The sequence below is a fragment of the Rhodnius prolixus genome, unplaced genomic scaffold, assembly GCF_049639745.1.
Source record: "Rhodnius prolixus isolate KJV_2025 unplaced genomic scaffold, Rpr scaffold_7, whole genome shotgun sequence".
Lineage (NCBI taxonomy): Eukaryota > Metazoa > Arthropoda > Insecta > Hemiptera > Reduviidae > Rhodnius > Rhodnius prolixus.
Window position 1 is genome coordinate 27,654,353 of NW_027411582.1, and position 13,415 is coordinate 27,667,767.

Sequence of the window (13,415 nt, forward strand, 5' to 3'; positions counted from 1 at the left end):
GAACAACAAGTGAGAGGCTGTTTCCTGCTCTTCCTGACACAATCTGCACAACGGTTCCGAGCTGATAAGCCCCACCTTGCGCAGATGCTTCCTGAACCTGCCATGCCCTGTGAATAGGCCTGTAACCAGAGTAATCTGATTTCTGTCTCTTTGGTTCTTTGTTTACACAGCAAGGACATGGACACTCTTGCTGTGTTTGACCCCAGGAAGCATTACCCAGTTCTTTTCATGTTCTCTCCAGATCCAATCTCTGAGAGCCTCACGAACTGCACCCATGGTGATCCCCCAGGACAGGCTCCGGGCCAATGAAAGAAGTTAGCTCTATTCCTGGCCAGTAGATCAGCTATCTCATTCCCCCCCCTTAATCCCCACATGACCCGGCACCCATTCTAACCGAACTTTATTGTGCCGAGCCAGTAGTTCCAGGGCCTTTCTGCATTCCCAGACCAGGGAAGAGGTAATTCTGAAGGAGACAATGGCCTTCAGCGCGGCCTGGCTGTCCGAAAAGATGCGAACCTCCCTATCCCTAAGATTCATTCGCAGATTTTCCTCAGCACAGGTTTCTGTCTTGGGTAAGACTATTCCTAAAACCACACCAGTTCAGTCTCTAAACAGCTGCTTATTATAGGTTAGTACACGGCCGAATACATTTTTTTCTATCTAAAACACTGCTACTTGTCAGCCTTGCATTCGAGTCAGCAATGACTGGTGCGCATTTATTATTGTTGAGGATGTGCACAGTTTTGTGCCACAAGAAAAACAACAACAACAACACAGATCTTCAGGAATAAAAATTTAAATTCCTTCAAGATAGTTAGACTGGAGAAAATTCTCTTTGCCCACTATTTAATGCAAGATAAAACATTCTCTTTGCAGGGGATTAAATTGTCCTTCCGCAAGCAATGATTTCAAAATAAATCTTTGGTAAAGTAATACATGTTCTAACCTCTCTTTTCTCCAAATCCTCTTCAAATTATTTATGAGCACATTTGGAATTGGGAGAGACTGTTAGGTTACAAAATTTCGAAGAATAATGGTTCATCACGACTCAGAACTGAGACCGTTCACACTCAATGCTAGATTAGTTCTTCTTTTAAAATGTGGAAAAACCAATTGTCTTCCAGAGCCTGGTGTGGAAGCCGGGGCAATATTTAAAGCAATTTCCTGGCCTTCCCATTTTACAAAAATGTGGTTGTCCCCACTTACAGGTCTAAAGTAGGCTAGTTAGATATTTAGGCGGCAAGAGGCGATCGATGATATTTCTACAATTATTAAATCCCATGGTTTCTCATAGTGACCAAAACTATGGGCATATTCCTAAGATCTGATTTAAACCAGATCATTATTAACAACAAGTAAGCCTCCTACTTGCAAAAGAAAAAGTTACGATGCTGAATTGTTGAAATCTTATAGTAAACGTATGGTAATAATCCCTCAGGTAATGTCTTAGACAAAAACGTTTAGGTATCATTCAGTGTTACAAACATTTTAGCTTTCAATGGACTGACTACATTTTAGAAAATCTTTCATGGAAATGGTTACTGCTGCGAGATCTAACAAATAGCTTCTGTTAAGAGCATTTTTTAGCTCAAAACCAACTACCAAAATTACCACAATTTCCGGTTTAAGAGTAGAGTAAAAGAAAAAAAGAAGGAAGGCTTTTCTAAGTTGAGGAAATCTTTTATCTTTTGGGTGTCATAAAATAATACTTTAAGTAAATGGGCAACTAAACAAAATTACGCAATAAAAGGAAACGTATTTTGGAAAGTCTGAAATTGTTAAGACAAAGCTTAATCCTTTCTATGTTTCTCCATTCCGTCTTTTAACTTGCCAAGGAGATAAAGATCGTACATATTCCGTAACTGAAAGTGTGTACAATGTAGTGATAGATTTTATTTCAATTCCTATCTCTAGTAACATCCACTCGGTTCAATAATTTGAAGAAGAAAAAAGTTTTGAAATGTTAGTACTTTTAATTTTTTAAAAATGTTTATGAAAAGGGAGACTTAGTTTTTATAAAGGTATTTTCTAATTAAAAAAGAGCAGATAGAATAACAGTTTTCTCGACTATAATAATGCGTATTTAGCTTGAGGTAACTGTTTACAATAATTTTGTATTATTTTGGACTGTATTATTTCCAAAAAATAATTAATTTCTAAGGCAGATCAGTAATGATATGTATACAAATTAGCTAGTACTTCTTTACGAAATAGCCCAAATAACCAAAAATTACCTCTATTCTCTCACCATCTTTCTTCACAACCATTGTGGAGATGCAGATAACCTACGATCGAAGCCTTGAAATTAAACAGCTGATCTAATTAATCCATTGAGGAAGCTACGGAGACTGCATACTCCCCAATTCTGCTTTCCCGTTTTAGGGTACGTCAAAAAAATTAGGACAAGTTCTTACCACCAAGTGAGATTCTGAAACTAGTTTAAATTACCATTACAACTATGTACTGTTATCTTTCCAAAATTATTAACAGTAAAAAAAAAATTCACAAAATATATTTAAAAATCAATGATTTTGGGGAATATTGAGGTGCGGTGATGGCGCCCGGGAGGTGTGGCCTAATTCGAAGTGATTCTGATTCGCTGTTACCATATTACCCGCCAGATTCAAATATAAATATAAAAATATTTCTTTATTCTTTATTTGTAACAGCGAATCAGAATCACTTCGAATTATTAATTTAAGATTGATAATTTTATTTATATTTTTTTTTTTCAAAATCAACGGAAAGTGAACGGTAACTGTGACGGTACTGCGCATGCACCAACAATAAATAGGCCACACCTCCCGGGCGCTATTCTTGACATTAGCCCAAATTTCTTTCTTCATACCAACGTTTCGATAAATATTATTACCTTCTTCAGGGTTTAATGTTAAGCTACATAATCATAACTTAACATTAAACTCTACAAATTTTACAATACCCTGAAGAAAGTAATATATTTACCGAAACGTTGATATGAAGAAAGATATTTTTTTGGTAAATTTATTGACCGTACCTCAATATTCCCCAAAATCATCAATTAACAACGATCAAAGACCAAAACTATAATTTAAAAATTAACTTATCTGTAAAAAGTAAAGTAAAGTAATCGCCTATTTTTTCAGGCGGGGCTTAACGTCCAACTACCATTTATTAGGTGTCGTGGACGGAGGCGACTAGCAAACTATTTCTCATTTAACCATTATTAAATAAAATCCAAGGCCAAGACCGGAAATCGAACCCAGTACCACAATGCATATTAGCTTTGCAGGTCTCGCCTCTTAACCGCTCGGCTACCGTGGCGCCTATTATCTGTAAACATTTTTCCCGGAATGTTGAACTAAAGATTACCTGGGGGTTGCTTATTACCAAAGTGAAATTGTTGCAAATATCCTAGTAATCTACCAGTAAGATCATGTTTTTATTAATAAGTGCAGCAATGAACAGTCAGTGTATTTGTGGTTGGGCTGGGATTGTTGTAGGTTAGACAAAAGTCCGCTTCACCTAACAATGAGATAGACTTCTAGTTAGGTTTTCACTTGTAGGTTACATTTTGGTGTCTTGAGAGGGGGAATTGAACTTTAAATACACGCATTAGAAGGAGAGTATAAGTCACAGACCAATTATATTATGTTTTAGTTCAATAATGCACCCAAAAGATTTAAGATTAATTAGATATTAAATTAGGAATTTGTTACGAAAGTCAAGTTTGCGTGTTTCGAAGTGTTGCTTACGTGATTTTTTTAAAAAGAAGATTATAATGTTATTAAAGTAAAGTAATCGCCTATTTTACTTTACTATAAACAATTTTTCTAACAAATAAAAAGTAGACATGCGCGGGATTCGAACTGGTGATCTCCTACTCATGAGGCCAAGCTCTTAACCACTAGACCAGCCCCTTTGTAATGTTTTTACTTAAAATAATTTTTATTTTATTTATTATTGATCGAGTTTTTATTTTATCATTGTTTCAGTCCAATGGGCCTAATAGCACAGTACCAAATGGTGGAATACATTGACGGCACCGTAGTTCCAGCATGTTTAACAGAACCGGACACATCTTGGAAAATATTTTTCTTTTTTATGGTTATATCGTTATTTTTTATACTACCATTGTGCATTCTAATAGTATTATATACGGTAATAGCTCGCCATCTGATGGCCGATTCTGGCACATCAAACACAGGTGACATTAATCAACGTGCAAGGAAACAAGTGGTACTTATGCTTGGCACAGTAGTGTTATCATTCTTCACCTGTCTGCTACCATTCCGTGTTTTTTCATTATGGATAATATTGACAACTAGAGAGAATATACGTAGTTTAGGTGTGGAAAAATATTATAATATTTTATATTTTTGTCGTATAATGCATTACTTAAATTCAGCAATAAATCCAATATTATATAATTTAATGTCATCTAAGTTCAGACAAGGTTTCAAAAGATTAATTGGTATACAAAGGAAAAGAAATCTTTTACTAATGAGAAATCGCGCAACAATGAGTACATCATTGTCACAATCAAGTACTAGAGTACATCGCCATTCGCCAGATCTATCCTGGAGGGATGCATCATTGGAGTCAAGAACTAGAAATGGTTCAATTAGAAGAAGTGTTATACTGAGAAATTCTTTGCTTAGGCACGAAGGCAATCAAAAAAATAAAAACACCGTACCGCAACAGAATTCAGAAAGTTATGTATAATATTTGAATAATGAATCCATAAAGGCAGAAATAGTGAATTATGACTTTCCAATAAAGAGGAGGGGTTCTCCTCTTCAGAAAGGGTTGCCAACTACCTTATCTAACAAGTAGATAAAGAAATCCATTTTGATTTGGAACATGGTGTACATCCTTGCTTAAGAGTTTTTAAAATAAAAGGTACATACATGTTACTGATTTCTTCATCATTATAACCAGACATTTAGTGGGCATCCGAGACGGGATGAAATAGAAATTCACAGCCTGATCCTTGCTTGAGTCCTAAAAAAGCAAAAAGACTTTTTTTTTTTAGCTTTTTGATTAACTCCATTAATCAAGAACAAATAATAAAAGAAAAATTTTTAACGCAAAAAATATTGGTTAGTCCAATTTTCGTGGTTAAATGAAAAGACAATTTGGTTCTACATTTATTTATCATCACAATTTTCACTCATTCAACCAATCATCGATCAGTTAAGAGTCTTTGCCAATCTTCACTGTACTTGAAAAGTAGAATGACCAAAATCATTGTACCCAACTCTATTTTACATTACAATGTGGCTAGCCGGTTTAGAGAGAATAAAATAGACTAGGATAGGTTTAAGATTGTGAATAGGGGAGCTAACTCCATTACAACCTAAACTATCCACTAGTACTCCCTAGGGTGTATAGTTCTTTCATTCAAAAGCCAGTCTACACAGTAACTTGGCAACATTATTTTCTCTGAAAGAAGGTTGCAACCGTGTAGGTTACCTATTGTTTCTACAGTAAAACTTCTACTAAGTAAAGTAAACTTCTAATAAGGAACTGTTCAGAAAAGTGGAAGTGATTTTTATTCAAGTTATTAGCAAATTACACAGGAAATTGTTTTTATGGAAATTACTTATAAATAGCTCATCAAATTTTCTCAATGGAAGTTACAATTAAAATATCTGTTTTAAGTTCAGGATTATATGTGCACAAGTAAGGAAGAAAGCAATATCACTTATTACCAGAATTGAAGAACCAACATTCTGGCCAACTTAAATAAGTTTTCCAACTTGAAAATTGATAAATTCTATGCCTTTTCGCAGAAACGCACGAGACAGCCTTCGGTTGTAAGTTTCCTGAACATTAAGGTTTCATTTATTTTGTTGAGAGCTTGTTGTTAAATGATTTATCAGAAGTATTGCTTCTGAAAAGCTATCAGTTATTAGCTGATAAAAGCAATCTTTCATTTCCAGAAAACTTATTTCTTGATAGAATCTTGGAGTCGAAAAGAGAGCTAAGCAAATGAACTCCAATAATAGGTGAAGATTGATAGGTTTGAATGAGCATACCCATATAATTAAACCCATTACTATACATCAACGATCCGCATATTACGATTCCTCCCTAAAGATAATTCATCCCACAAAATAATCAATTGAAACAAATCAGTTTAACGAGACATCCGGGTAGTTCACTACTATTGAATAGAAAACCAAATTCATCTTCACATTGAACAGACGTAGATTTAAAAGACAAGTTGTTAAGTTGCTTTTATTAATATCATGAACAAAAGACACTGAAATGATCATTGAAAGTGAATTTTAATAATTCAGAATTGGCCCAGTTATTGCCAAGATGTAAAGATGAACAATTTAATTCCTTCTAATGTCTATTCTTATTTTTTCAAAAAAAAAAATCTAAAACAATAATGATCTTCCTAAAAAAGGCAATAATTAGTTAAAATTTCTGTACAACAATTAATAAATTAAAATACCAAATAAACAAAATAATGGGCGGATTGAGATTGGCCTAAAACAAGATCGTCCAGAAAAAATTATACTTTTAAATAATAAATAATAATAATAATTAAATGTTATTAAAAAATTATTTTATTTTTTTTTTGTAATAAATTCTTACTTATTAAGGTAAATACAAAATTTATATTGAAGGGCTAAGTAACTAAATTTTAATACCAAATTTACTAAGGTGTTCCAGATATGTGTAGGTTCGCGATTAAAGTAATTTGGGAACAAAAATATTGAAAGAAAGAAGCCATATTATTGAAAATAAGTCAAACTCTTTTGAAAAAATAATTGCATTTATAAGCAATGAATTGTGAAAAATGCCAAAAGGCGATGATTGAAATGAATCTTCACAATTTAGATAAAGAGTTTAAAGGTGATTAAAGTTCCAATCAATGTTTTTTGATTTCATTGAAATCAGAGATTCCACGAGCTTTTTCTAAACTTGAGTCTTCAAAACAAAACATTTTCAGTATTTTTAATAAATACTGAATTATTTAGATAAGAACTGTACAGCTGGCACGCCTCATTATATAGAATTAAAATATTGTATATATTTTAACTTTATGTGTGTACATGAGATTCTTGTAAATGTATTTAGTGCTTGCATTATTTATTCCTAATTAATTTTTTTAGATATTAAGTAGGAAAATTGTATTAGTTTAAAATATGGCAAACATTTCAAAAAATTTGGTAATGTTTACTTTATGGAAGAAGAATTCTTCCCGCAAACTAGTAAAACTTCTGATCCGGTGAATGTGGTTTTAGAACTATTAAAGGTCGAGGAATGAAAAATCATTGCCTTTTCGTAGCTTGATTACGCTGCAGTGATTCTTCAATTTGGTTCTTGTTTCCATCCTGATGGTGGACCAGGATTTGTTTTTATCCTTCATAATGGTGACTTAGAATCCATTGTTGCAGAGGTCAGACTTCTTAAGCAAACAGCTGATAACATTTTTGTCATTTACTGACCTGAGAATTATGTTGTAGATTATTAAGTAATGCCACAGCCTTTTTCCAGGTTCTGGCAGTTGCTACGGGTGATATAGACTGCTGTATCATTTTTAGCTATAATTTTTCATGCTCGCCTGATAAGAAACTCGCCAGACAAGTTCCACAGAGTTTATAAGAGCTGTTACTATTGTTCTCGTAGTTGGCTCTTTATGTCGTAAGTTTACAAAGAAAGAACTGGTCTCTTAACCTCAAAATTTTGGTATTCCTAAAAAATCTTTGGGTACCATCTACCACAGTGTAAAACAAATGATATATACACTAACTCAAGGTTCATAGAGACAAAAAAAATATGTGTTAAGCATTGATCGGCCAATTTAATTTGTATATTAAAACTGGAATTTTAAAGGTTTTAGTGAAATTTAGTTACAGAAAACAGAAAGAATTATGAAATAAAATGTACAGAGAAGTTGTTCTGATTGGATGACAGCGATTTATATTGACAAATATTATAAGGAGTCAAAAGAAAAGATCAAATTGGGGCAAAAAGTAGGCTATCTGAAGAGCAGAGGCTAAAAATCAATACGTCCTTTTTTTTGTGTGAGAGGTGTAAGCATCTGATGCAAATTTTATTCAAAAATCATCTTAGAATGGATGTAACAACTGCATTTTGGAATAGCCGGTGCAAGGGAACAAAATTGAAGGTTTTGTTTGCTTTCTGCAAACTGCAGACTCGAAACTGTATTGCATTGTAATCTTAACGCGTTGGTCCAATCACGCGATTACAACATTACGATATGCCTTACTAAAATCGTTATATCCTTGGTACGTTTATTTTTTTCAATTGTGATCCTTTTGATTTCGTACGATATAATCCTAAGAAATATTGAAATGTTTGCCACACAATTTAAACAGAAGTCTTTATTTATTTTTTTTAATTATATTTTTCAAAATAATCACCAAGATAATCATAGAAATGGTAATAACTTCCTTTGGAGTACTGAATGTTAATAAATGATTATAAAAGATTCAAAACACAAAATACTATTCTAGTCTTTGAGGTAACTGTACTTCAATATAATTTTTGAACAAATTAATAAAGAAATTATAATATTAGTCTCTCTTTTTCTATTCAAATTGCTTACTTAGCTTAAAAAATAAAAACTATAAAAATTTTGATCAAAGATGTTTGTCATTTTTTCAAAATTTACATAATTAACACAGGGTCTGCTAAATTATAATTTTGCAATCTATATTTAACTACAATATATATTAATGTGGCTTCTAAATTGAAATTAAACAAAATTACGTAATTTAATGTATTTTTATAATAATTAAATATATTTTTAAAAATGTCTTCCTTGTCTATAAACATTATAAAGAAGTAAGTAAATGAAAATTAATAAGACGTGCCAAAAACCTATGAATTGAATTTCAAAATATTTAATTTCTGTGATGGCTGTAGGTGGGTTAACTTTGGAAAAAAAAACCATAAAAAGTAGGTTTCAAATTTCTTTTTCTTTTCTTTGTGGACCCAGAAGAGGAGTGTCAACTTGGCCCCCAAAAAAAGTCACCTCCTGTCTTTACTAGACCTATAGAGCTTTCATCGAAGACTGCATACCCTATTTTGGGGATATCCCCCAATAAAAAAGCTGGGCTTTCGAAGCACTCCAGAAGGGTCTAAAAGCGTGGCCTATTAATGTCAAGTGATTCTATGCAGTCTACAAGTTTGGATATTTCAGTAATTCTAGGTAAGGTTCAGCTGATAGTAAGATGATTTTCTGTATGTCACGGTCATCTCATGGTCTTCGGATTGTATCTCTCTCTGAGCTTGTTGTGGTTTAAGAAAATACATCTACATAATGTGGCTCGAATCAGTCCTCTTTACTAGATTTTAAGCCGTAGAAGAGGAAACACATTCATCTAATAACAAATTATTGGGGGTAAGAGATAAAGACTGACTCAAGATCTTCGGTCGAAATAGGGAAAATAAGAGCTCGGATACGCTTGCAAAAACGGATAGTCAATGCAAGAATCTTATCTAAGTGAATGGATTACCTGAGGATTTTTAGAATGAGACTTCGCAGGATTTGACTTCTGTTGACTAGGCAACCTTACAGTTGTTTGTGGTTGGGGAAAGGAGCAAATAGTTTTGATCAGCACTAAAAGCTGGTTTGGCTGAGAGTTCGGCTGTTTTTTGGAAAAAGAACTGAACCCGTCGAACTTCAAACTGATGTTTTTACTCCAGTCACTTGGTATTAAAGCAGCTCTGGAGGTTATACTTGGCCAAACATTACGAATCGATTTTTATCTGATTTTTAAACATCGACACAATCTTTGAAAAAATATACATAGAGGCGCCTGTAACAGACTTTATATTTTTTTCCTATTAGGAAAAACTGTTTTGATTCTACCCAGCTAATAATCTTGGTGAGTTTTCTTCCAAATTAGGCATACCTATAGTCGTAGTGAATTCCTTATTTATATTATTATAACTTAGCATTTATTTAGTTATTTTTTTTTTCATTTACTTCATTTAAATAATTACTAGTCAAGACAAGCTCTTGTAACTGTTTTACTTAAAAAATAAATAAATAAAAGAAATGCATTTAGTAATTTTTTTTTGTAAAAATATAAACCAAAGAAATTTTTGTACGTTTTACAATATCTTTTGTGTAATTGGAAGTTTTATGTATTGTAATCTATTTATTAATTAATATTGAATATAATAAAGATTTTTTCTTATTGTAGATATTGTGATATACTGTTAATATACATGTACTAGTCCATATTTAATGTTTATTGCCTATTACATTAACCTACCGGCTCCTGATCGATGTTCTCTCGCTAGAAACAACATAGGGTGCGTTCCACTTGGCGACCACAACGACCACGACCACGACCGCGATTTTGGCCGTTCCACTTGCTTGTGAGCGTTGCGATCGAAAACCCAAGTGGAACGGACTGTGGGCGTTTTAACCGTTCATGTAAACATTGCATATGGCGGCCTCGAAAATAAGTTAGAAGCTTGAAGAGGTTATTTTTTAATTTAAACCCCATTTATAAGCAGTTATAATAAACTTTATTAATTATTGGTAAAGTTGACTTATATTAAAAGAATATATATAATTCAATTTTTTATATTACATTTTAGTGGAGTATTTATAAAATTTACGTTTAAATAAAATTAAAATGTCTTTTGTGGCAACAGTTGGATATTTATTAATAATGCTTTAGAAAGTTCTTTATCTAGTTCCGATTAGAGTGGAATGTAATTTTACAAAATCGCAATGATAAAAAGCGAAAACTTAGGCCACGTATTATTAGCTATCAGAGTAATTGATCTTTATTCAGATGAAGAATTTAAAAGTTATTTCAGGTAAATGATTTTGTGTTATTCAGTGATTTAGTGTGTAAAGGGATAAGTAATTATTTATTTATTTATTTTTTGTAGACTTTCGAGAAACACATTCTATTATTTACATGAAATAATACTTTCATTTACATGAGATAATTTTTTCGGTCGCCATATTTTGTTTTAAAAATTGCGCCAACTCTGAACGCCCACTTCGACCCAGCTCTATAGATGGGGCGTTGTGGTCGTTGTGTGGGCGAAAATAGTGACGTCATTAGTGACGTTTTCGCCACGACCACAACGACCGCGGTCGCCAAGTGGAACGCCTGAAAGCATGTTTTGGTCGTTGTGGTCGCCAAGTGGAACGCACCCATAGTCTATCATTAGTTAGGGTACTGCAAGGCAAGAAAGAGAAAATTATAGTAGCGAGATTCAAAAATCGGTATTCTGCCTTCATTGGCAGAGCGCTGCCTACTAATCCCTTTAATTCAATTGTAACTGAAATAAGTGCAACCCAGTAAGCACTTGGTTAATTAAAACTGTAAGGTAGGATAGTTTTATAAGAATTGATCGCCAAAAAACTGCTCGAAAAAGCGTTATTTTGGAAAAACATCCAACTTCGACCATTTTTTTTTTTTTTGTTTTCCTCTTTTTCTATAAAAAATATAATTCCTAAATTTTCATTAAAATATTGGGCACATCATTGTTTTTAGGTTTAATTTTTTTTTTTCTGCAACAACACAGGCTCCAACAGATTCCGAGATTTTTTATGTTCAACAGTTAATAAACGCGTGAATTATTTACTAAGTACCTCCCCACAGCTCTAAAAAATAGTGTAAATTATTACAGCAATGTTGCAATACATCATTTTGAACGTACTAAACGTTACTAAATGGTTAAAGCGACTTTAAGTTTTCACTCAATAAACCCAACAAGATTTAATCGGTATTAGATATAAAAGTTTAGGGACAAAAATAGGGTGATTGAAAATTATTCTTCCCGAATAGAAGTATGATAATCGATGTAGAAGTAGCAAGTGAAATGAATCATCAAAACGCACTGTCCAAACAGATGTTGACTTCAGTTCACAGTTCCACGCGTTATTAGTTCTTGGCACACAGTCATAGGTCGCGGCCAATTAAATATAAATGAGCTACGAAAAAATCCACCCCCCCCTTGAAACCTGACTTTTCTTGGGTGGTCCTCTTTCTTGCCTGATAACTATTTTATTCATTAATAACTATAATGCAGGAAATGTCAGTAAGAACTATAAGCCTTTGGAATTATAACTAATAAATAATGGGCATTCAAAAAAAAAAAGTATGCTCTAAGTAGTGAAACCTCGCAAAAAAGAGCATTTTTTGGATGATCTCAAGTATGAGCCGCTTCTGATTACCATGATGGCCGCTAGGTGAAGAAGGGAATCCTTGATTTGAAAGCCAAGTTGACCTTCTCGTCAGAGATCCAGTACTTGATATGAAGGAAGAAAGTTTTCCAAAAATAAGAATGAAGATATCTTGAAGAGATCTGCAATATTGTCTATGATTGACAGATCAATTGAATTGGGAAGATCCTCTCTTGTCTTGTCTTAGTGACTGTTATAAGTAGGGAACGGATTCGTATGTATTTACGAGGTGTGTTCAAAAAGTAACGGGAATTTTTAAATTTCGCGGGTTTGGAGAGTCTGATTGTAAATTTTTTTTTTTTATTATGTTGGTACACATGCCCCTGAAGTACGATAAAATTTTCAATAATATTCATTGTTTACTTCTTAAGTGGCAGCCGTTAAGGTTAGACGTGTTTTTCGAGCTTGGCGATTTTTGTTTGTTAAAAAAAATGGATCAAAGAATTTGTATTAAATTTTGCGTAAAAAATGAAATAAAGTGTAATAAAGTGTGTGAAATGTTAATAAAGGCATATGGTGAGTCTGCTATGAGTAAAACAAGGATTTACGAGTGGTATAAGCGTTTCCAAGATGGCCGCGAAAACGTTGAAGATGACGAACGACCTGGACGTCCAAGCACATCAACAACCGATGAAAACGTGAAAAAAGTGAAAGAAATGGTTATGAACGATCGCCGAATCACAATCAGAGAAGTCGCTGATGATGTTGCCATATCAATTGGCTCATGCCATGAAATTTTTTCGGATGTTTTGGGTATGAAACGTGTGGCAGCAAAATTTGTTCCAAAATTGTTGAATTTCGAACAAAAACAGCGGAGAATGGAAGTTGCTCAAGAGTCACTCAATGAAGTCGACAACGATGCGGATCTACTGAAACGTGTTATAACAGGTGACGAAACATGGGTTTACGGATATGATGTCGAAACTAAGGCTCAATCGTCCCAGTGGAGGCATTCTGGATCGCCAAGACCGAAAAAGGCTCGACAAGTGCGGTCGAATGTGAAGGTGATGCTCACTGTGTTCTTCGATTTTAATGGCATAGTGCATCATGAATTCTTGCCACAAGGTCAAACAATCAATAAGGAGTACTAACTACAAGTTCAACGCCGTTTGCGTGAAGCAATCCGAAAAAAACGCCCGAATTTGTGGCAAAACAATTCATGGATTTTGCACCACGATAATGCACCTGCTCACACTTCATTGCTTGTTCGTGAATTTTTAGCCAAAAACAA

At 33.5% G+C, this 13,415-nt stretch overlaps 1 protein-coding gene across 8 annotated transcripts in view; it reads left to right on the top strand.

Annotated features, from left to right (window-relative positions):
* Positions 1-13,415, top strand: part of ETHR (ecdysis triggering hormone receptor) — a 351,487-nt gene that overhangs the window by 325,434 nt on the left and 12,638 nt on the right. For 4 of the 8 annotated variants that reach the window (XM_074114634.1, XM_074114637.1, XM_074114635.1 and 1 more), the window contains one exon: positions 3,975-9,486. The exons of the other annotated variants lie outside the window; for them this stretch is intronic. In XM_074114634.1, coding sequence (XP_073970735.1) covers positions 3,975-4,704 — 730 coding nt within the window. In that variant the 3' untranslated portion in view covers positions 4,705-9,486. Of the gene's footprint in view, positions 1-3,974; positions 9,487-13,415 lie in introns of those variants that run through there. 8 annotated transcript variants of the gene reach the window in all.